Source organism: Cervus canadensis, chromosome 2, assembly GCF_019320065.1.
Source record: "Cervus canadensis isolate Bull #8, Minnesota chromosome 2, ASM1932006v1, whole genome shotgun sequence".
NCBI lineage: Eukaryota > Metazoa > Chordata > Mammalia > Artiodactyla > Cervidae > Cervus > Cervus canadensis.
The window spans coordinates 11,492,720-11,516,790 of NC_057387.1; the positions used below are offsets into that span (position 1 = coordinate 11,492,720).

Below are 24,071 nucleotides of genomic sequence, written 5' to 3' on the forward strand. Positions count from 1 at the left end.
GAGTTTCTGGTTGATCTGTCCCTTGTCTGACTTGAAAAATACTGTTGTCTGTCTTGTCTGAACTGTCCTCACGAAGCAGCATAAAGCTCTGCAATGACATTTGTGTGAACAGAAGTTGGGTTGGATGATGGATTTTTTGAAGTGCTGGCAGTTATAGAAAAGACACCGAGTGTTTCCCTTTCACTCATGCAGGCTATGTATAAGCTTCTCGGAGGGGCCAGTTCTCTCCAAGATGTCTCATACGTCTGATAGATTAATTGCTTTGATCAAGTACAGGATACACAGGTAAAATCTGATGGGGTTCCTGGTTGTTCTTAGTTATGAAAAGGAGACCATGGTGCCCTCTTTTTGTTGACCCACCCCAAAGCAGCCTTGATGTTCAGATTAGACGCCCAACTGCCTAGCAAATCAGCAAATCTTGTTTTTTAAAGATTGAAGTACAGTTGCTTTACCATGCTGTGCCAGTATAAATCAGTGAACCTTCTGAGTGTGTGCTGTGCTGGTGCCTTCGTCCCATGGCAAAATGTGGGTTAAGGTGTAATGACCATCAGGGCCGATGGACTCAACAGTTCTGGCCTAAGCTTGGGAAAAGTGTGTCTTGCATGTTCTCAAGAGCCTCATCAGCCTATCTGCTCTTCATATACCTACCATTGGTAGGTATTGGTAAATAGGTATTGGTAAAATAGGGTATTGGTAAAATAGGACTCACAGGGCTTCTTCCTTTTTTAAGAGATACCTTGTTTTTTCGTTTTTAATTAATTTTTATTGGAGTGTAATTGCTTTACAATGTTGTGTTAGTTTCTACTACACAGCAAAATGAATCAGCCATATATATGTATATATATATATATACATATATATATATATATATATATATATATATTTCCCCTCCCTTTTGGACTTCTGTAATAATGCAGGGAATTCTGCTTAATGAACTGTGGCAACACTGAATGGGAACAGTGTTTCCTATCCTCTTATCAACCTTCAGAGGTTTCACCAACAAACAGTCCCTAACTGTGGCATTCGATGCCTTTTATCAAGTCAAGTTCAAATCTGCCTGTCCAATGTCTCTGTGTCATTTTGCTTATCGACCTCTATCTGTCAGCTCAGGATGTCATGTAGAATACCACAGACTGGGTGGCTTAAACAATAGAAATTAATTCTGTCACACTTCTGGAGGCTGGAAGTCCAAGATCAACGTGCCAGCAGAGTTGGTTTCTCCCAAGGTCTTTCTTCCTGACTTGCAGGTGTCACCTTCTCACACACCCTCACAAGGCCTTTCCTCCGTGCAAACACATTCCTGGTGCCTATTGTTCTTCTAGGGACACCAGTCATATTGGATTCAGGTCTCACACTCATGACCTCATTTAACTTCAATTACCTCCTTAAAGACCCAGTCTCCAAATACAATCACACTGGGGTTAGGGCTTCAATATATGAATGGGGAGGGACACACAATTCGGTCCATAACAACCATAAGCACTCTGGGACTTTTTATATTTCTTTTTTTTTTTTTTTTCTCTTGCTAATTCAAAGTGGTACTATCCTTTTCCTTATTTCCCATCTACTGAACTTTTACTTGCCCAATTTATTTTTAGAGAGAAAACATATTTTATTTTTATTCTTTCTTTATTTTTTGACTACACCACATAGCATGCAAGATCTTAGTTCCCTGACCAGGGATCGAGCCTACACCCACTGCCATAAAACACCGAGTCTTAACCACTGTACCACCAGGGAAGTCCCTTATTTGCCCAATTTAAAGCTCCTCTAGCAGCTGGGGAGACAGATCTTAGTGTGAACCTTAGCCCACCATCTCTAGCTAAAAGATTTTGAACAGTGTATCTCTTACTTTATGAAACAGAAAGAACGTAATCTTTACAGGGCTGTTCTGATGGTTAAAAGTCATAATGCTGGTAAAGTGACTCTACTCAGCAGGAGCATTAAACAGGCCTGTAAGAGAGTGAGTCTTAGTAATTTTATAAAATTTTAATAAAATTCACCATCTGTAATGAAAGGTTCTAATTATGTCAGAATACTGGCGTTAAGGAGGCATCTTTACATGTACGTGTCTGGTGCTAGATTGTGAAATTCCCTCAGAGTGAAGAACTATGTCTGACTCATCTTTCTCTCTCTCTATAGCTTAGGCCATGCATATTGTAGTATTAATACTATGATATAAATTTCATAACAACAGCTCCAAAGGGTTTGCCGTTGATAAGTTAGTTCTGAACACGACAGTAGAAGTTTAGCACTGAAAACATTGCTTTCCCTTTGAGTGTCTATTCAGCTCAATTTGCTTGCAAAGTCATAAGGAACAGGAATCTGTTGAAGAATGTCTTCCGCATTCTCTCCTTTGGCATAGGGAGAAGGTAGGTCTGTTCAGGGCAGCTCCAGCATCTAAGAACAGAAGCCAGTGGTAGTTACGGCCAGCCTGACACAAATGGGCAGCTTCAGTTAATACGACCTCTGCAAAAACTGAGAAGCAAGGTGCGTTTGCAGGAGAAGTTTCCTCTGCTCAGCCTCTGCTTGCTTATGTTGTCATCCATGCTAGGAAAAAGAAGGAGAGAGAGGTGTTTTGAGATTGATTTTTCTTGGCTTGCTCACTGAAAACAACTCTGTGAGAGAGTGGAAGTTCTCAGGAAGATTGAGGGGTGTGGGTCAGATATCTGATCACTGGGAAGGCAGAGTTTCAGTCAGCTTCCACCTCAACACACCAAAGTGTCCTTTCTTGCAGAGTGGAAGTGTCGGTGATCAGCTATGTGAGTCAAGGGTGGAGGTTCATGTCCCCCAAAGGGACTGTGTTCTGTGGGTTGGAGGGGTTCAATAGCCTACTCTGCAGTTTCCATGGGGCTTGGAGCTCACAGGTCTGAGCCAGCAGGGACCACACACAGACTCCCTGATCTAAGAGAGAACCTCAGCCTCTGTGCTGGTGGGACCACTTTTCTAGGAGGGACAGTGATATAGGAAATAGGGGATAACTGTGATGAAGAGAAACTGACAAGAGTCTAGACTCAAAGATAATGACAAATGCTGTCCTTATTGATTGGAGGCAAGAAACAGGGAAGGAAAGGAATGAAGAGAAGGCCACCAGGGCAAGTGAGAGAACGTTGAAATCTACGACAGAAATAGGACATGAGGAAGGGAACTAATTCTGTAGAAGAGACTTTTGATTCTAGATGTCTTAAGTTGATGGTGCCAGTGGTAAAGAGGGCTTCCCTGGTGGCTCAGAGAGTAAACAATCTGCCCACACTGAGGGAGACCTGGGTTCAATACCTGGGTTGGGAAGATCCCCTGGAGGAGGGCATGGCAACCCACTCCAGTATTCTGGCCTGGAGAATCCCCATGGACAGAGGAGTCTGGCAGGCATGTCCATGGGGTCACAAAGAGTAAGACATGACTGAGCGACTAAACACAGCACAGCACATCAGCCTATTGTGGTTAGATATGAGGTGGTTATGAATAAGCTTTAAATTGAATGAACAGGAAATTAAGTCGAGAGGAGACTTTTCATAGGTTGAGTCATACACTCCAGAAATTCATGTGTTGAAGTCCTAGCCCCTATATCTCAGAATGTGACTGTACTTAGAGATGGGACCTTTACAGAGGCAATGAAGTTAAAATGAGGTTACTAGGGTGGGTCTGACTGGTGTCCTAGAGGACAGTTGGACACAGACACAAACAGAGAGTGAAGACCATATGAAGACACATGAAGCCCATGGTCATCTGCAAACCAAGCAGAGGAGCCGCAGAAGAAATCAACCCTGCCAACACTTTGATCTTGGACTTCCAGCCTCCAGAATTGTGAGAAAATACATTCCTATTGTTTAAGCCACCCAATCTGCGGTGCTTTGTTATGGCAGTTGTAGTAAATGAGTACAAGACCAAATATAATTTACCCATCACTATCTTTTCTGGATCCAAAGAAAATCAGAATATCAGCAGCACAGAAGTTGATCACAGTGAATGCAGGCACAGTACCTCTTGGGCCCAGCAATTAATGTGGGAACCTATAAGATCTCAAAGGAGCAGTTTTCAGTTTGTCTGAATATTAGAATCACCTGGAGAATAAAGTGAATTTAAAAAACCTCGATTCCCAGACATCATGTCAGACTCTTCAAGAATTTGGATGGGGGATCCAGGCATCCATCCCTTTTAAAGCTCCTCAGAGATTCCAGTGTGCAGCCAAGATGGCACCAATGATCTCGTGAGATATGCGTCCACCACAGGTCCAGGAAACAGACAGCATGTCTGAAACTCCCTCAGGCAGTGGAGGCCTGGCCATGCTGGGAAGGCCACAGGGCCCGGGAACTCTATGAGACACAGAAGACTCTTGGGTTGGCCTGAGGACTGTACTTGGAAGGCCCAAGAGTGAGTAACACTTTTAGGTGATACAGGACACACTCCTTTGTTCCCCAGAATGTAGTGAACCACTTTTTTTTTTTTTTTTTAAGAAATATTTATTTATTTGGCTGCACCAGGTCTTAGTTGCAGCATCCAAGATCTATTATTTTCAGTACTTGGGATTGCTGATTTTTGTTGTGGCATGCAAGATCTTTAGTTGCAGCATGATGTGGGATCTAGTTCCCTGACCAGAGATCGAACCATGGCCCCCTGCTTTGGGAATGAGGAGTCTTAGCCACTGGACCACCAGGGAAGTCATAACAATTCATTCTTAATATCTGACAACCCCAACGTCCTGATCTTACATTCAGAGGAATCACCGCTAGAACTCTTACGAGGAATTTCAGAGAGCATTCTTCTGTGCAACCATGCTAATGTCGCATTTCCATGAATTCCACATGGTGATCTTCCCAGCGCCCTTCAATACTTTATCACCATCACCACAAGCAACATCAGTAGCACCTAGGAGCTAGCTAGATATCTCATAGGCTCTGCCATGTAAACTAGCTGTCCTCCTTGAAATGTTCTCATGATCCCTCTAGCGACAATAACTTTAGTTTGGAAAGTATTGGTTAAGATGAATTAATGGAAATGTACTTCTCATAGTGACATTTACCCACCCCTTAAAAACATTGTCATGACCATTCCCCGCTGCACAGAATCACTCTCTCTCACAACAGTTCACTCCCTGGAAGTACCAAGTCTCCTTCTCAGACCATCTCTCTGCCTGCTGTGCACCAGGAGAATTCAGTGTTGTCTTACACTGAGAAGATATGAACAAGCATCTCTCAAGCCCTTACCCCTGCCCTGGGTAGAGGATGGAATGGGCCTCAGTGATCACTCTAGACTCGGGGCTCAGTTCAATTCAGTTCAGTTCAGTTACTCAGTCGTGTCTGACTCCTTGCGACCCCATGAATCGCAGCACACCAGGCCTCCCTGTCCATCACCGACTCCCGGAGTTTACCCAAACCCATGTCCATCGAGTCGGTGATGCCACCCAGCCATCTCATTCTCTGTTGTCCCCTTCTCCTCCTGCCCTCAATCCCTCCCAGCATCAGGGTCTTTTCCAATGAGTCAACTCTTCGCATGAGGTGGCCAAAGTACTGGAGTTTCAGCTTCAGCATTAGTCCTTCCAGTGAATACCCAGGACTGATCTCCTTCAGGATGGACTGGTTGGATCTCCTTGCAGTCCAAGGGACTCTCAAGAGTCTTCTCCAACACCACAGTTCAAAAGCATCAATTTTTCGGCGCTCAGCCTTCTTCACAGTCCAACTCTCACATCCATACATGACCACTGGAAAAACCATAGCCTTGACCAGACGGACCTTTGTTGGCAAAGTAATGTCTCTGCTTTTTAATATGCTGTCTAGCTTGGTCATAACTTTCCTTCCAAGGAGTAAGCATCTTTTAATTTCATGGCTGTAATCACCATCTGCAGTGATTTTGGAGCCCCAAAAATAAAGTCAGCCACTGTTTTCACTGTTTTCCCATCTATTTCCCATGAAGTGATGGGACCAGATGCCATGATCTTAGTTTTCTGAATGTTGAGCTTTAAGCCAACTTTTTCACTCTCCTCTTTCACTTTCATCAAGAGGCTTCTTAGTTCCTCTTCACTTTCTGCCATAAGGGTGGTGTCATCTGCATATCTGAGGTTATTGATATTTCTCCCGGCAATCTTGATTCCAGCTTGTGCTTCTTCCAGCCCAGCATTTCTCATGATGTACTCTGCATATAAGTTAAATAAGCAGGGTGACAATATACAGCCTTGACGTACTCCTTTTCCTATTTGGAACCAGTCTGTTGTTCCATGTCCAGTTCTAACTGTTGCTTCCTGACCTGCATACAGGTTTCTCAAGAGGTGGTGAACACAAGGCATCACAGATTGATTTTACAGGGAAGCAGACCCTGATACAGAAATTAACATACAGGAAATTTATAAGTGAGTGATCTCAGGATGAAAAATTGCCAGAGGGAGCAAGGTTGTAAGAGGGATCAAGGTTGTATCAAGGGAGAAGCTGAAGCTGGCTCTCCTTTTAAAAAAATTGAGATGTAGTTGCTTTACAATATTGTGTTAGTTTCTGCTGTGCAACGAAGTGAATCAGCTGTTTATATACACTCATCCCCTCCCTCTCCACCTCCCATTCCACTGATTTAGGCTATCCCCTGAGCTCCCTGTGCCAAACCACAGCTTCCCACTAGCTACCCATTTTTAAAAAATATGTATTTTTAATTGAAGGATAATTGCCTTACAGTGTTGTGTTGGTTTCTGCCATATAACCCCTCCCTTTTGAACCTCCCCACATCCCACCACTCTGAGTCATCAGAAGGCCAGGCCGGGCTCCCTGTGTTATATAGCGGCTTCCCACTAGCTATGTATTTTCCATATGGTATTCTATATATGTCAGTCCCAATCGCTCAGTTCATCTCACCCCTTCCTTTTTTTTTTTTGAAGTCACTCACAAAGTCCGACTCTTTGCAACCCCGTGGACTCTAACACACCAGGCTCCTCTGTCCATGGGATTCTCGAGGCAAGAATACTGGAGTGGGTTGCCATTTCCTTCTCCAGGCACCCCTTCCATTTGAAGCAACCTCCACAGAGGTCTCTGCCAACTCCCTTAAATAGCTTGGACTAGGGTGTTCTCTCAAAGTGGCCTTAAGCTGGAGTGAAGGGGCCTTGTTTCTACACCCCAGTGTTGACTGGCCATTGGATACATGACTAGGGGAAAGAAAAGTGATCGTGAATACAGTGGCCGAAGCACTTTCCCAGAGGGCTGATGACTGCAGGCTATCTGCCAGTGGCAATCTCAGCAACTGAGGGAGTAAGTCCTCCATTCCTGACAGAGGATCTAGGCAGCACATCACAGCATCCATTACACAAAATCAGAGTCGATTTTAAACATGTATCTATTACCTCCTTGCTTAGGAACACATGATCTCCTGATACAAGAATTCATTTCGGGGATTCTGATTTCCCTAGGAGGTCACGGTGGGCAGTGATAGTGACATTGCTGGGCATGTGTCTGGGGGCTTATTGGGCAGACCTGAGGGGGGATGCTGAAGAACACTGATTCATTTGAAGGACGTTCCCAAAGATCATAAATCCCTCTTTCTTCTCTCATTTCCATACTTATCTCAAGTCCAAGTGTCTCAAGTGTCTTCATGATCTCACTTTCCCTCTGCTCCAGTTTACACTCTGTCTTCTGTAATGTTCCAGTTTTGTGAGTGATAGCTCTCAGTTGTTTTCCAGCTTAGTGTTGAAAGGGCTCACTCCTCTTTACCCCCACAACCTCTGTGGCCAGCTGATGGGTACCCAACCTCATAATTACAGTAAACACATGGTGCTTTGGTTGGAAGGCGCAAGGATACAGGGATATGGAGGAATTATAAACTTTGAGATTATTGGAATATCACTGTAACTTTCCCAACTTTATGCACCAATGGGAAACAGAGGACACCAGGATGGCTGACAGGACCTATCTGCTTTCTTTTTGTTTTTAAATTTTTATTTATTTATTTTTGGCTGTGTTGTCTTTGTTTGCTGCATGTGCTTTTCTCTACTTGTGGTGAGTAGGGGCTACTCTTCATTGCCATGCACAGGCTTCTAGGGGATATATACATATCCTCTCACTTTTAAGCCTCCCTCCCACCCATCCCTCCCACCCTTCTGGGTCATCACAGAGTGCCAGATTGGCACTTTCATCAAGAGTCTCTTTAGTTCCTCTTTGTTTTCTGCCATAAAGGTGGTATCATCTGCATATCTGAGGTTATTGATGTTTTTCCTGGCAATCTTGATTTCAGCTTGTACTTCATCCAGCCCGGCATTTCTCATGATGTAATCTGCATATAAGTTAAATAAGCAGAGTGACAATATACAGCCTCAACATATTCCTTTCCCAATTTGGAACCAGTCCGTTGTTCCACGTCCGGTTCTAACTGTTGCTTCTTGACCTGCATACAGATTTCTCAGGAGGCAGATCAGGCAGTCTGGTATCCCCACCACTTTAAGAATTTTCCAGTTTGTTGGGATCCACACAGTCAAAGGCTTTGATGTAGTCAACGAAGGGGATGTTTTTCTAGAATTCTCTTGTTTTTTTCTATTATCCAACGGATGTTGGCAATTTGATCTCTGGTTCTTCTGGATTTTCTAAACCCAGCTTGAACATCTGAAAGTTCTCAGTTCATGTATTGTTGAAGCCTTGCTTAGAGAATTTTGAGCATTACTTTGCTAGTGTGTGAGATGAGTGCAATTGTGCAGTAGTTTGAGCATTCTTTGGCATTGCCTTTATTTGGGATTGGAATGAAAACTGACCTTTCCCAGTCCTGTGGCCACTGCTGAGTTTCCAAAGTCGCTGGGATATTGAGTGCAGCACTTTAACAGCATCTTTTAGGACTTGAAGTAGCTCAACTGGGATTCTATCACCTCCACTAGCTTTGCTTGTAGTGATGCTTCCTAAGGCCCACTTGACTGCGCATTCCAGGATGTCTGGCTCTAGGTGAGTGATCACACCATTGTGGTTATCTGGGTCATGAAGTCTTTTTTGTATAGTTCTTCTGTGTATTCTTGCCACCTCTTCATATATATATATATGTCAGTCCTCATCTCCCAGTTTATCTCACCTCCTCCGTTAGAAGCAATGTCCACAGAGGCCTCAGCCGACTCCCCTAGATAACTTGGACTGGGGTGTTCTCTCAAAGTGGTCCTGAGCTGGTGTGAAGGGGCCCTGCTTCTATACCCCAGTGTTGATCAGCCACTGGATACTTTACTATGGGAAAGGAAAGCGATCCTGATACAATAGAGCACGGGCTCTAGGGTCCGCAGATGGGCACTGGGGCGCATGGGCTTCGGTAGTTGCAGCACTCAGGCTCAGTAGTTGTAGCCCCTGGGCTCTAGAGCACAGGCTCAAGTTGCTCTGTGGCATCTGGGATCTTCTTGGATCAGGGGCGTCTCCTGCACTGTCAGGCAGATTCTTTACCACTGAGCCACCAGGGAAGCCCAGGACCTATCTGCTTTCAAGCAGAATCCTATTTCCAAGATCAAAACAGAAAAAGAATAAACAGATATATTAACCCCCTTCTTCTCAGCTCCAGTCTGGCAGACAGGTCTCTCTGACACTGATTACATGAGTCTGGAATTACTGGTTTTCTTCCTATAGCCTGTGACATTCTCATTCTCTCCCTGACATCACTACACCAGAGTCTTTTTTCCCCTCTATCCCCAGAGTGTGAAGCTCCTGGGGCTTGCTTCAGCCTTTTGCCAGAGCTCTGCCATTTTTGCAGAAGCTGAAGTTGGGTTTCTTACAGCTAGAAGAGTCTGGTGCTTTAACTACTCGACAGACTGTGTGTTTGTGTGGGTGCACATGTGCATGCTCAGTTGTATCCAACTCTTTGGGACCCCGTGGACTATAGTCCATCAGGCTCCTCTGTCCATGAAATTTTCCAAGCAAGAATACTGGAGAGAGCTGCCATTTCCTTCTCCAAGGGATCTTCCTGACCCAGGGATCAAACCCACGTCTCTTGTGTCTCCTTCACTGGCAGGCAGTTTCTTTACCACTGAGCCACCTGGGAAGCCCATAGATAACTAGTATCTGAATGTATATCTACACCTATATAACTGAGCCACTTTGCCGTATACCTGAAACTAACACAACATCATAACTCAACTATACTTCAATTAAAAAATGGGCAAGCAGTTATTTCTTAGAAGAAGCCTAAAAGGCTAACAAGAGCATGATAATTAGACAAATGGAAATAAAAATGCCAATAAGATCTTTTTCTTTCATTTATTTTTATTAGTTGGAGGCTAATTACTTAACAGTATTGTAGTGGTTTTTGCCATACATTGACATGAATCAGCCATGGATTTACATGTGTTCCCCATCCCGATCCCGCCTCCTGCCTTCCTCCCCAAGATCTCTCTTTATGCTCACTTGGTTGGCAAAATTTAGAGGGTTAACTAATTAATTGGCTAATTAATTAACTCATGCCAAAGACTGCTTAGTTGCAGGGTGGCTCAGTTAATAAAGCATCTGCCTGCAATGCAGGAGACCCAGTTTCAATCCCTGGGTTATGAAAATACCCTGGAAAAGGGAATGGCAACCCACTCCAGTATTCTTGCCTGGAGAATTCCATGGGCAGAGGAGCCTGGGAGGCTACAGTCCATGGGGTTGCAAGGAGTTGGACATGACTGAGCAACTAACATTCAAGCAACTCAAAGGTTGCTTGGGATGTCATATTAGGGAATGGTCTTGCACTTCTGGGGGCAGAAGTAATTTGGGGGACCATCTGGCATTACTTGTTGCATTAATCTCACTCTCAGATATATATTCAGAGAAATTCTCACACATGTCCTTGGTGGAACACGAGAAAGGAAGTTAGTCAGTGTCTGCAGCAGTGACAAGATGGGGATAATCTAGGTGTCCGTCACTGGGGGATTAGATACGGACAGTGTGGTGGAATAATGTGCAGAAGTTAGAAGCAATGAACTAGATGTACACACAGTAACGTGCATAAATTAAAAAAAACATGGCACCAAGAAAAATGGAGCAACAGTACAGGCAAACAAAGAAATCAGGCTCACCACAAATAATGCACGGAAGTGAAGGGAATACATCAAATGCATTAGAATGGCTGGAGACCAAGGAATGAGAAGAGCACCTAAAGATACAAGGCTATGAGGAAAGAAAACTAGAGAAAATAGGTATGGTACCACTATGGGAGGGAGCCATGAGCTGAGAAGCGTGATTAACTCAGCATCTGAGGTTACAAAACAAACAGGAAGGAAAACAAAAGGAAACAAAAAATGAAGAAAGTAATAAGAAGAGAAAATGTAGGGTGAAAAGGCAAACAGTTAATAAAATAAATTTTGTATCCAGTACAAAAGCAAAACTCAACTATATGTTACATTAACACAACATTATAAATCAACTGTACTTGAATAAATTTAAAGCAAAAAACAAACAAACAAAAAACAAACAAAAAGCCCTATATGCTACATACCCCTTATATACAGGAAAGTCACTCAGAAAGTTAGAAGTGGAAGACTGGACAAAGACATATCAAGGCAGAAAACACCGAATGAAAGTGGGAAAGGCTAAGATGTACAAGAAAGCTCCAAGCCTCATAAATCTTTGGAAGTAAATATCATGTCATCAAAATATCAATACTTGACACATGGACTGTAGGAAATGGAAGGAGAAATAAATTTAATGACAATGACAGTAACAAATGATACCTGTAGACCTGCAGTAGATCAGGCAGATTAAGAAATAAGGGTGTATATGAATCAAATAGTATGATTAATAAGGAATTCCTAATAAATATACATTGACACCAGTAACAGGGAATTCACTTTCTTTTAAGTATTCACAGGTGATCTACCAAAATTGATCATACTTTAGGTCACAAAGAAAACCTTAAAAAATTATAAATGCAATCAATTATTTTTAAAAATCACAAAATTAAGGGAAAATCCTTTCACCAGGCAACTAAAAAATTTCCTCTTTTAAAACATTTCTGAGGTCAAAGGAGAAAATAAAACTGAAATTACAGACTTGATAACAATTATAACCAAAACACTACCTATCAAAACGTAAGAGACATGATTAAAACAGGTCTTTAAACAACTGGAAAAAGTGCCAACAAAGAAAAATAAAAATAAATTAACTAGGCATTGAAACTAAGAACTTAGAAAAATATCACCAAAATCAGTGAAGATAAAAACAGACATTAATGAATAAATCAAACAGAAAACCCCAACAGAATATATGAATAAACTCAAAAGCTTTTCTATGAAAAATAGATAAACCACTGAATAGGCTAATCAAGAAAGAAGGGACAATGAATTAAACATACATCTTTTGAAAAACTATATTAAATGGATGACTTTGTAGGAAAATATAAATTACCATTTTTTTTCAAGAAGAGAAGGTTAAATAAACATAACAATAATAGTGAAAAAAATTGAGAATGTTATTGGAGAGCCACATCTCCAAACATATCAAGCCAGATGGTTTCACTCACTAATATTTTTAGTCTTCAAGAAGATAAATTTAGTAGCATTTACATTTTTTTTTTTAGTAATCACAGAGAAAGAAATCTTTCAAAATAATAAGAAACCAACACAGCATTCATCCAAGCTTTTCAAAGAAAGTGTAAGAAACTACAGACAAATTCTCATTATGAATACCTATGCAAAAATCTTACATAAGATACTATCAAATGGAATTCAGCAGGATATTAATATACATCACAACCAGGTAAGGCTGTGATAATTATTCATTATAAGTAGAACTGTTGACAAAGAAATATATCTTCTCAGTTTTCTTCTTCCCATATCCACTCAGATTCAAAATTTAGATATTAATTTCTAAAAGAAGTCACTCACTCAAATATTTTTTGAGATCTAGGCAACCAACTCTAGTATTCTTGCCTGGAGAATCCCATGGATAGAGGAGCCTGCCAGGCTACAGTCCACGCGGTCACAAAGAGTCAGACACGACTAACACTTTCACTTTCAGGCCTTACTGGAGTTTGGGGGACTCATAGGATGAGTTACATCATGGAGCATGTGGCTTTTTCCTTTTCTTCAGTTTTCACACCCAAATCTAATCAAGATACTCAGCAGAACAAAAGACCTCATGAATCAAGACTTTCCTGAGAGGACCGATTAAGATGGCAGAATAGTCAAACATGAGGCTCACCTCCTCCCACATTACATCAAAAATGTATCTACATGTGGAATGATTCTCACAGAATATATACTGAATGCTGGCAGAAAACCTCAGACTCTCAAAAAGGCAAGAACATCTCTAAATAACCTGGTAGGACAGTATTTTCCTGAGAGATTAGCTTTTGTGAAAACACACACACACATATATAATCTCTCAGGAAATTAGTGTTAATGGAATGTTACTATTGTATTTTTAAATTTAATGAACAGTATAAAATAATACATAGCTTACAGTACAAGAAACTGAAATATACATATTAATTCATATATATTTATAAAACATTTTAGAATTATCAGAATATTAACAGCAGTTACTTCTGAGTATTAAAATTTTGGCTGATTTTTATTTTCTTTTTTGTATACTATTCTTTTTATAATGTGTTTTATATTTGTAATTTAAAAAATATTTTAAAAAGAAATAAGAGCTACTTTCTTCCCAAGTCACTTGGAAACAATCAAATACCCACATTTTCTTTTGTCTGTTTTACATGCACATATTTTGTACCAGATGTAGGGCCCACCTCAATCAGTTCCTTGCTTGTTTCATCCTAGGAGCTGCTACATCTGCTCAAGGAGACAGTATTGGGATCCCCAGGCAGTTCTGGAAGACTGGAAAAGCCAGGACCGGGCCAAGGTGTCAGTATAGACGGAGACATTCTCTGAGCTTGGCTTCTTTGGGAGCTGGGTTTTGCCCCACGTGCAGGCACAGTTGATGCTTTGGCTCAGAAGAACAATTTAGAATCCTGCTGAGGGGTCAAGTGAGGCACAGGGCTCAAGCGAGCCACAGGTAAAGCATTAAGGTCTGTCCAGAGCCACTGAGTCACCCAGGGCAGGGAGGTCAAAAAGTAGAGATTCTGAGGTCTGCGGGCCTCCAGTCTCCATATCTTCAAAAAGAACTAGGCTAGAATGCTGTAGAGAAAAGGGAATTGGTGGTAAGGAGAGGAAGAGCCAAAAAGGGATTGTCCGGACAAACTCATGGGGTCTTCCTGCAGAGGTGACGTCCAGGATATGGAAGAGGGCCAACCCTGAGTTCCAGACCTCTCCTTTCATGGAGATCATCCAAAATCAGCAAGCGGTAGCAGGCCCGGAGACTTCTTCCCAGATTTTGCTCTTTACCACAGATCTTTATGAATGAGGAGTGTTTGATTTCGTCCCAGCTCTGTAACTGGACCAGGTATTATTCCACTTTTCTGACAGAGATCATGAGCTTCAGAGAAATTTGATGCTTATAGGGCTGGTAAGTGGGGGAGGCAGGACTCAAGCTCTGTATGAGTCAGTTCAGTTGCTCAGTCGTATCCGACTCTTTGCAACCCCATGAATCGCAGCACGCCAGGCCTCCCTGTCCATCACAAACTCCCGGAGTTTACTCAAACTCATGCCCATTAAGTCAGTGATGCCATCCAGCCATCTCCTCCTCTGTCACCCCCTTCTCCTCCTGCCCCCAATCCCTCCCAGCATCAGGGTCTTTTCCAATGAGTCAACTCTTTGCATGAGGTGGCCAAAGTATTGGAGTTTCAGCTTCAGCATCAGTCCTTCCAATGAACACCCAGGACTGATCTCCTTCAGGATGGACTGGTTTGATTTTCTTGGAGCGGGTTAGTTGATACCAAATCCTGATCCTTTCCAATTTCCAAAGCTGATTCCATTTCCCTGAATGAGCCACAGGCCTTTAGATATTCCTAAAACTGGACATTGGCTCAATAGTTCTAAAAGCTTATTCTCACCACCTCTGGAAGGATGCCCAGGAAGTTGGGGTGCTCCACCAGAGACATGATCTGGGGCTGGGCATGAGGTAGCAGTTTCCACTGGCTTCTGCTCTAGTCACAGGCTCGATAGAATCTTTGGGAAATGCAGTGGACTTTATTTTGCTTCCACCCTCAATTTGTGGCCTGGTTTCCTTGAAGACCCAGAGTCTCCTACATTCCTCGAATTCCCCACTCCCTGTCTCACTAGAATCCAGGGAAGGGAAAAGCACTTGTGTCTTCCCTACCAAGCACTCCTCTTATTTGGGATTTGTTTCGATGAGTAGAGGCATTTCAGGGAGACAGTACAGTAGGGCTGATGGGATTAGATGAGAACATAGAACAATCTAATCCCATCAGCTCTAATCAATCTATATTGATTAGAACAATATAAGCAGTGTGACCTCCATTAAAATCACCCAAACTGTGTAATTTTATGGTTTCACAATTATTTTCCTGGCATTATAGCCAAACTCATGGCCATGAAAATGCCAATATCTTGTCTTTTGAAGTGGCAGATACAGGCTACTAACAGAATGTGTAGGAGAGTCCTTTATAACTCTGGACTGCCTAATATGAACTAATGGTGTTTTCCTGACCACATGTTAATGTAGAATGAGTGAGTGGTTCTGAAGGCAGCAGGAGCAACAGTGACTAGCAAAGTGAGTTGGAGGCAGCATAGAGAAGGGCCTTGAAGTGGAGTAAGCTGGCTCCCATTCAGCAGGCCCCGCCATCACCTACCTTCGCACACTGCACCTGCATCCTCATCGTGCCCACAGTCAGAGGTCTCAAGCTGCTCACATTCAGCCAGTGCTGCTTCTGTCCCACTGCACAGGGCTCCCTGAATAAACACAGGCTGGTCCTCCTCTGCCACTGGCAGATACAACGTGCCTGCAGGTGTGTGCTCGGCTGTCCCACAGCCCAGCTCCCGGCACACCACGGCCACATCCTTCATGTCCCAGCCGTCATCACACACGGTGCCCCAGCAACCTTCCTCTTCCACCTCCACTCGCCCTTCACAACGGTGGGGACAATTCATCAACTGTATTTTAGGTGGAAATTCTGCGAACAGAAGGGGTCAGAGCACACTCAGAAATGCCCTCTTAGGGCAGCTTCCAGTGTTAAGAGAGGTTGTTTGATAGTGGTGGTGGTGTGTGGTATGAGGCAGTGAAAGTGAAAGTGAAGTCGCTCAGTAGTATCTGACTCTTTGCGACCCTGTGGACTGTAGCCTACCAGGTTCCTCCGTCCATGGGATTCTCCAGGCAAGAATACTGGAGTGGGTTACCATTTCCTTCTCCAGGGCATCTTCCCAACCCAGGGATCGAACCCGGGTCTCCTGCATTGGAGGCAGACGCTTTTAACCTCTGAGCCACCAGGGAAGCCCGGTATGAGGCAGAGGACTTGCTAAATAAGGAATCACCAAGCTTTGCTCTATCCCATGCCATTACCATCTCCTAAAACATCCCACCCCACCTAAGGCCCCCACTCAAAGTCACCTGGGAAAAGGCCTTTCTGAAAACAAGGGAATACAGGCACGGAGAGACTTATAGTTTGATTTTTATGAACTCAAAAAGATCTTAGAAAAAGAGGAGTCCAGAATCAGGTCTTTCCTGAAAATGGACACTGAGGCTTGGAATAAAGAAAGGCCTAGAAGAAGTCAACTGAGTTACTCAGTTTTCTTTTGCTCCTCCCTGTTGCTGACTTCACCAGTCACAGTCCCGTGGTCTCTGCAGAGGAAAAGGATGAACACATCACATGGACTGGTTAATCTCTACTTATTTGCTTTTTGTTGTTGTTGTTTTATTTTTTGCTTTTTAAACTGGAGTAATTGTTTTTATTTATTTAAATTGAAGGATAATTACAATATTGTGTTGGTTTCTGCTATACATCAACATGGATCAGCCACAGGTATACAAATGTTGCCTCCCTCTTGAGTCTGCCTTCCACCTCTCACCCTATCCCAACCCTCTAGGTTGTCACAGAACCCCGGTCTGCGTTCCCTGAGTCATATAGCACATTCCCATTGGCTATCTATTTCACATACGTGAGGTATATGTTTCCATGCTACTCTCTCCATTTGTCCCACCTTCTCCTTCTTACCTGCCCCTGCCCCATGCCCATAAGTCTGTTCTCTAGTCTGTGTCTGAACTGGAGTAATGTTTAAAGAGACTCTTTTCTCAGGTACACGAACACCAATGTTCACTGCAGCATTATTTACAAAAGCCAAGACATGGAAGCAACCTAAATGTCCACTGACAGATGAATGGATAAAGAAGATGTGGCACATATGTACAATGGAATATCACTCAGCCATAACAAAGGATGGAATAATGTCATTTGTAGCAATATGGATGGACTTAGAGATCATCATATTAAGAAATGTTAGACAGAGAAAGACAGATATCATACAGTGTCACTTATACATGGAATCTAAAAAAAAAAAAAGGCTACAAATGAACTTATCTACAAAACAGAAACAGAATCACAGACACAGTAAACAAACTTATGGTTATTTACCAAATGGGAAAGTGGTGGAGGGATAAATTAGGAGGTGGGAATTAACATATTCACACTACTATGCATAAAATAGATAACCAACAAAGGCCTACTGTAAAGCACAGAGAACTGTATCAATATTTTGTAATAACTTGTAAGGGAAAAGAATCTTAAAAGGAATATAAAACAGAATCACTGTGTTATATGCCTGAAGCTAAAATGACATTGTAATTCAACTACACTTCATTAAAAAAAATTTAAGGACTTCCCTTATAGTCCAGTGGTTAAGACTCTGTGCTTCCACTGCAGAGGGTGTGGGTTCAATCTCTGGTCAGGTAACTAAGATCCTGCACATCATGTGGCTCAGCCAAATTCCTTTTTTTAATTAAAATTTTTTTTTAAATAATTAAAAAGAAACTCTTTTCTTTGGGATATCTAGCAAAAAGGAGGGATATAAAACTGAAGATGTCAGTGGTCAGCTCTGCCTGTCTGAGAAGTTAATAGAGAAATGCAGAGGAAAGAGGGAAGGCAGAGACAGAACTCTTTGCTAGTCACACATTAAGCCATGTCCATTCCTGACCCTCCCACCAAATTTACTTTTTTTTTCTGGCCCAAGCCTGTTTGTATGGGATTCCTGTCATTTGAGACAAAAATTCCCCATTTTACACAGTCAATTACCACGTTCATGACAAAGCCCCTATAAAAAGTTAAGTTTCTAAGAATTATAAGTAACAATGTAAATATGATTCCCAAAAATTAATAGCTTGAAAAGAGCAAACATATGTAAGACTCTATAGAAACTGAATACATCAAACAACTTGTTTAATTTAATAGAAAAATAAAAAACTGAACTTTGCATATCCTAAATAGAAAATTCACACTTTTCAAATTCCATTTATAGCATTTAGAAAAAATGTTAACTGTGTGTTATTTCAAAAGATATTATTAGTAAATCCCCAAATGATACAGGCCATATTCTTTGATAAAATTTAATACAGGGATAATAAAAAGCTTTTAGAAAAGAAATGTATAAGAATCTAAAAAAGTGTATAAATGAACTTATCTACAAAACAGAAATAGGGTTACAGATGTAGAAAACAAGTTTATGGTTACCATGGGGTAAGTGAGGGAGGGACACACTACTATATATAAAATAGATAACTAACAAGATCTACTATATAGCACAAGGAATTTGACTCAATACTCTGTAATGACCTATATGGGAAAATAATCTAAAAAAGAGTGGATATATGTACATGTATAACTGGCTGGGGCTTCCCAGGTGGCAAAGTGGTAAAGAACCTGCCTGCCAATACAGGAGATGCAAGAGAAGTGGGTTCGATCCCTCGGTCAGGAAGATGCCCTAGAGGAGGAAATAGCAACCCATTCGGGTATTTTTGCTTGGAGAATCCCCACCGATAGAGGAGCCTGGTGAGCTACAGTCCATAGGGTGGCAAAGAGTAGTAACAAATGACGTGACTTAGCATGCATGCATGCACACCTGGTTCACTTTGCCGTACACCTGAAACTAACATGACATTGCATATCAACTATACTCCAATAAAAATTAAAAAAAGAAACTAATAAAAGAGGATAAAAATCTATTCATAAGAAATTATTAAGTTTCAGGCTATAAAATTCAGTGAAACACAAATTTTACATACTTTGGAAATTAAACAAATGAAAATATTATACATCAAAATCTGTAGGATGAGATGAAAGTGGTACTTAGAAGAAACTATACCGTTTTAAATTCATTTATTAGGAGACAAAGAAGAAAAATGAATAAGCATTTGCTTAAGAAATTAAAGAACCACATAAAATAAACTGAAAAGGAAGAAAGATATATTCAAGATAAAGGAGAAACAAATGAATCAGAAAACCAAAACTCAAATATATTTGAGTAAAAAAACTAAGCCTGGTTCCTTAAAAAGAGCAATAAAATTGACAAGCATATGGCAAATATGATTAAGAAAAAGAGATCACACAAACTAGAAATGAGAAGAGAGCATAAATGCATATATAAAGGTTGTTTCCAAGTTAGATGATAATACTATGGACAACATTCTGTGATAAATTTAGGTATAATCATCCATATTATTCTAACAAGGAATAGAAAATTTGAAGACTAACAAAAAAAGATTTGACAGTGGAGGTAAGGATTTAAGAAGCTCAGAATGTTGTTTAGGCTAGTTCCAAAGACTTTGCAAGTAGATAATTCCAACACGGTTTTAAACTGTTGCAGAGCACAGAAAATATGGAAAACCTCTGAAAACATTCTTATGAGGCAAACCTATCCCTGAAACCAAAATTGGTTCAAAAAATAAAACTCATAAATAAAGTTGCAAACATTTGCAATAAATATTAAGTTGTACGTAGCTGCTACCTATGATATAATGACTGAGAAGGGTTTATAGCAGGAATTCAATGATTATTCCATATTAAGAAACTTATTCAGGCACTTCTCCACAATAATAAATTAAAGGGAAAAATATTATATATACAGCCATCATTTTAAAATAGTGGCAAAGAGCAGTTTTTCAATTCTGTAGTTCTAGTCTAGAGTTTCATCTTTGTACCTACTTGCTGTGTGATGGTGGGTAAGTTACTTATTCTAAATATCATTTCCTCACTAGTAAAATGAGAGTTGTCAGTGGAGATTAAATGAGATAATCCTAGTAAAGCTTTGAATCCTAGAATCTGGTTTGTCCATGGGGTTTTCATTGTTTTCTTGAGTACTGACAAGGTTTGGTTGTAGCTCCTTGCTCGCTGAGAGCTCTGAATATGCAACCGTCTTTGTCTCCTCCCTCCATGCCTCACTTACCCCACTCCCAGGGCTGACTTGATCCTAGTGCAGTATTTACGTCACACCTATCTGAAGATGTAAGTGAAAGGGGAACCGGAAGGCCAGTGATGCTGCTGTTCAGACCAGTGAGAAGGAGAGACAGGGAGAGCTGACAGCTTCTTTTGTTGAACTCCGATTCCTCGAGGGAGAGGAAAACCCATGGAAAGGACACACAAGCCATTGTTTGGCATAACGGCAACCAGTGCTCTGGGACGAGACGTCGGACTTGTCCTACCTGCGACGTGGAGTACCGCCACGTCCGTCACCGCGCTGGGCCCCCAGGCCGTTGTCGGCCTCGCAAGCATAGCTCCCACAATGCCTTGCGGTCACAGAGCGGTTGAAGGAAGCTCCTCCTCCAGAAGGAGCCGAGGTGTTCCCCAGGGCAACATCTTCATGATAAAACCGGCACAGAATGGCGGGAGATGCTCTCTTGTCCTCACAGCGAAGCTCCACCACGTCCCCGGTCAAGGCCTGGGCCCTCCCCAGTCAAGGCCTGGGCCCCGGGAACACTGAAGGTGAGGACAGGACGTGACACTGGAACTGATAAAGGACGGTTCATCAGGGAGGGTCTCTTGTGCGGGCACAGACTTATAACCCACTCTCTCTATTCTCACTGTGTCCACATAGTACCTCTCAAGCCCTGGGGTTTCTTCCCCACTATCCCACCTTCTGAGCTAACGCTGCAGAGACGGTTCCCTGTGGAGCTTTGCCAGCTTCCTGGGAGGAGTTCTGGAGACCCTACGTCTGACCGGGCCTCAGAGCCTGCTTCCTGTCACCCCTTGTCATCTTCCTTCGGCTCTTCTGCCCCTGTTGTCACTGCTGCCGCTGCCACCACGGCTGCAATCACAATCCTAGCGTGTTAATGGCTTCCTAACCTCTTCACAGCCCTGATTCTTATCCTTGGAACATCCTCACTGCCACAGAAGGAAACCAACCAATCGCAGTTGGGACTCTCCGGCTAATTAGGAGAATTAGCTACTTACTTCTCACAGTGGCGTTCACTGCCTCGCTCTGGATGAGGCCGTAGCCGTTGTCAGCTGTGCCGTAGTAGCGCCCGGCCTGGCTCTCCCAGATAACGGGGATCTCCAGCTCGGCTCTCTGGGAGCGCTGGCTTTTCTGCCCCAGACTCTCCCTCGTGTCCTCTCTGTGGCAAGAGAATGTGGTTTTCCCGGTGCCTTTGGCTACAGAGCAGACAAGGACCAGCGTCTCCCCTTCAACACCTGGTCCTCCTGGGGCTGGGTCTCCAGGAACACTCCAGACACAGGGATTCCTGTGTGAACACAGGACGAAGGGTGAGGGCCTGGAGTGGAGGCTGGTACCACCTGCCGGCAGGTGGAGCTGGTGGGATGTTTAGGCAGAGAAATGTTTTTTTATCAGGGAGGGTACATTCTGAGAGCCCTCAGGCAGGATCACCCTGCTCCTGAATGCTCTAAAAATTCCAGCTTGCACTTCCTCCACACTCATTAGCCTTTGCTAATGACCACGGCCCTTAGTGATCTTGCTCCTTCCTGACCTCCAGATAAACTCAGGACAGCAGGAGTGATGGGAAGGGGGCTGACAGGGGAGTCCCCACCCACTTCCACTGCTTATTCACTGCATGATCTTCATAGATCAGTTAATCTCTCTGATCCTCAGTTTTCTCAAAGGTAAAGTGTGGATAACCATACCAACTTCATAGCGTTCTCATGAAGATGAAACAGCATGCATGTACAGAACCTGTTACACTGAAGATGTCCAGAAATGGTGGCTGTTGCTGGTACTACTCTCCACTGATGTGGTTGAGATAGGAAATGTAACTAATGCCAGAGTGCCTGGCTTCAGATTCCAGCTGTGCTGCTTATTTGCTGGGTTCCCTTGGGGAAGGCCACCAAACAGCTCTGTGCTTCCAGTTCCTCATGTGTAAAGTGAGGATGACATACTATCCACTTTACAGATATTTTTCACCTACTTCACAGGGTTACTCTGAGGACTAAATATAAAACTGCTCTGATCAGTGCCTTCCTAGTACTTGATAAACTTTCTACAAGTCTTCCCCTCTGCAAATATTTCTGAGCATCAGAGGGGTTCTGAATTGAATTTAACAGCTTGGTTTAGTAAACTTTTAATAAATGCTGAGGATTCTTATGGATATTTCTCACATCATCATTATCACCATCTTCACTTTGTTCCTCCATTGCTCTAGCTGGCTTAAATGTGCTTCCTAGTTGGGGGTCATTCTCTGTAGACGGAGACCATGATTTATCTCTTGGTTCACTGAGTATTCCTCAGTGCTAAGCATACATAAATGCTCTAGAGAGATTATTATTGTTTTTTTAAACTACTTCTTTACTTTTTTAAAAATAAATATTCTTTAAACTATTTAAAAATACGTATGTAAGCTATACATATGTGTTTTAAATTTATTTATTTGGCTGCACTGGATCTTGTTGCAGCTTGTGAGATCTTTTAGTTGCGGGGTGGCTCAGATGATAAAGCATCTACCTCCAATGCAGGAGACCCGAGTTTGATCCCTGAGTCAGGAAGATCCCCTGGAGAAGGGAATGGCAACCCACTCCAGTATTCTCCAGAGGAGCCAAGTGGGATACAGTCTATGGGTCACAAAGAGTTGGACACGACTGATCGACTAACACTTCCACTTTCTATGGGGTCTAGTTCTCTTACCAGGGATTGAACCTGGGCCCCCTGCCTTGGGATCATGGAGTCTTAACTGCTGGACCACCAGGGAAATCCTATTATTATTATTTTTTTTTCTGGTAGGGAGAGCAGAACTATTGGGAAATGATGCCATGGTAGCAGTTAATAAAACAGAGCCTGATTGGGTCATTGTGGCCCCCACAACCACAGGCACAGAGGCAGCACAGTTGAATGAAGAACACAGGTCTGAGTGGGAACTACAGTTCTCTGCCCACCCAGCCTAGCAGCCCAGTACCAATGCTCACTTTGCACTTGTATATAGGACTGGTGACTCTGCTTTGAGACACTGTGAGACACTGTCATTGCCCCACACCTGTAATATCCTGAGTCTTCTTTCCATATTGTTGAGATCCAAAACTCTGGGGAGTCCCAGTCTGACCTCAGGGTATAGCCACCCTTGTAGAAGGAGTAGCGAAGTTGGGTCTCTGATCTGTCTTCAGGGAGCTGGGTCCACAGGACAGGGTGACTGAGGCTTCCTCGGTGGGCTGCGAGGGTCTGGTTGTCAATTGAGGTTCTGGAAACAGCTCTGGAGGGAAGAATTAGGCAGAGGCCACCAGTCAGTGAGGTATAGAGTTCTTGTTGAGGAGTGCCTTCTCAGCCCCAGTGAGCAGGAAACAGGCCCAGACTCCAGGATCGCAGCCACCCACCATTTCTCCCTTCCTGCATGGTCTTCTCTGCACTGCACCTTGCTCCTTCCACCCAGGCCCTACTCCTTCCCAGTCTCATCCACTTAAACAGTGAGACCCTCACCTTGGAGAGTGAACCATGCAGATCTTGTTTCTTCCGTGTCATCTATAAATACGAACACTCTTCTTTTTGCCTTACAATAATAGGAGCCACTGTCACTGGGTCTTGTGTTTGAAATGATATAGGTGTTATAATAAGCGGGTAGCCAAGCTCCATCTTTGTAGAACATCAGTCTCTTTATTTTATTATTGTCTCTGCCAGAGCACCTCACCACCACCTGGTCTCCTTCATAGGCATAGTATGACATATCGATACTCAGCCAGTCTGCAAAAGATGCAAAAATATCTATGATTCCAGGGCTCCCCACCCCCATCCCAGCCCTCTAGCTTCTGTTCATAAGGCAGAGGGATGGTTCAAACTCATATAAAAGAAGCTGGGCAGCCATAGGTCCCTTGGGACCTACTGGCTCTCTTGG

At 42.8% G+C, this 24,071-nt stretch overlaps 1 protein-coding gene and 1 non-coding gene across 2 annotated transcripts; both read right to left on the reverse strand.

The window, feature by feature from the left end:
* Window positions 1-1,948: 1,948 nt before the first annotated feature.
* On the reverse strand, window positions 1,949-23,212 carry LOC122426727 (Fc receptor-like protein 2). The gene is given in 6 exon segments (XM_043445851.1): window positions 1,949-2,550; window positions 20,451-20,692; window positions 20,694-20,755; window positions 21,199-21,453; window positions 21,456-21,485; window positions 23,155-23,212. Coding segments are annotated over 6 exon segments (744 nt in total). The 3' UTR covers window positions 1,949-2,453.
* TRNAW-CCA lies at window positions 16,181-16,253 on the reverse strand. The gene has a single exon. It is a non-coding gene; the product is annotated as a tRNA-Trp (tRNA).
* Window positions 23,213-24,071: the final 859 nt, after the last annotated feature.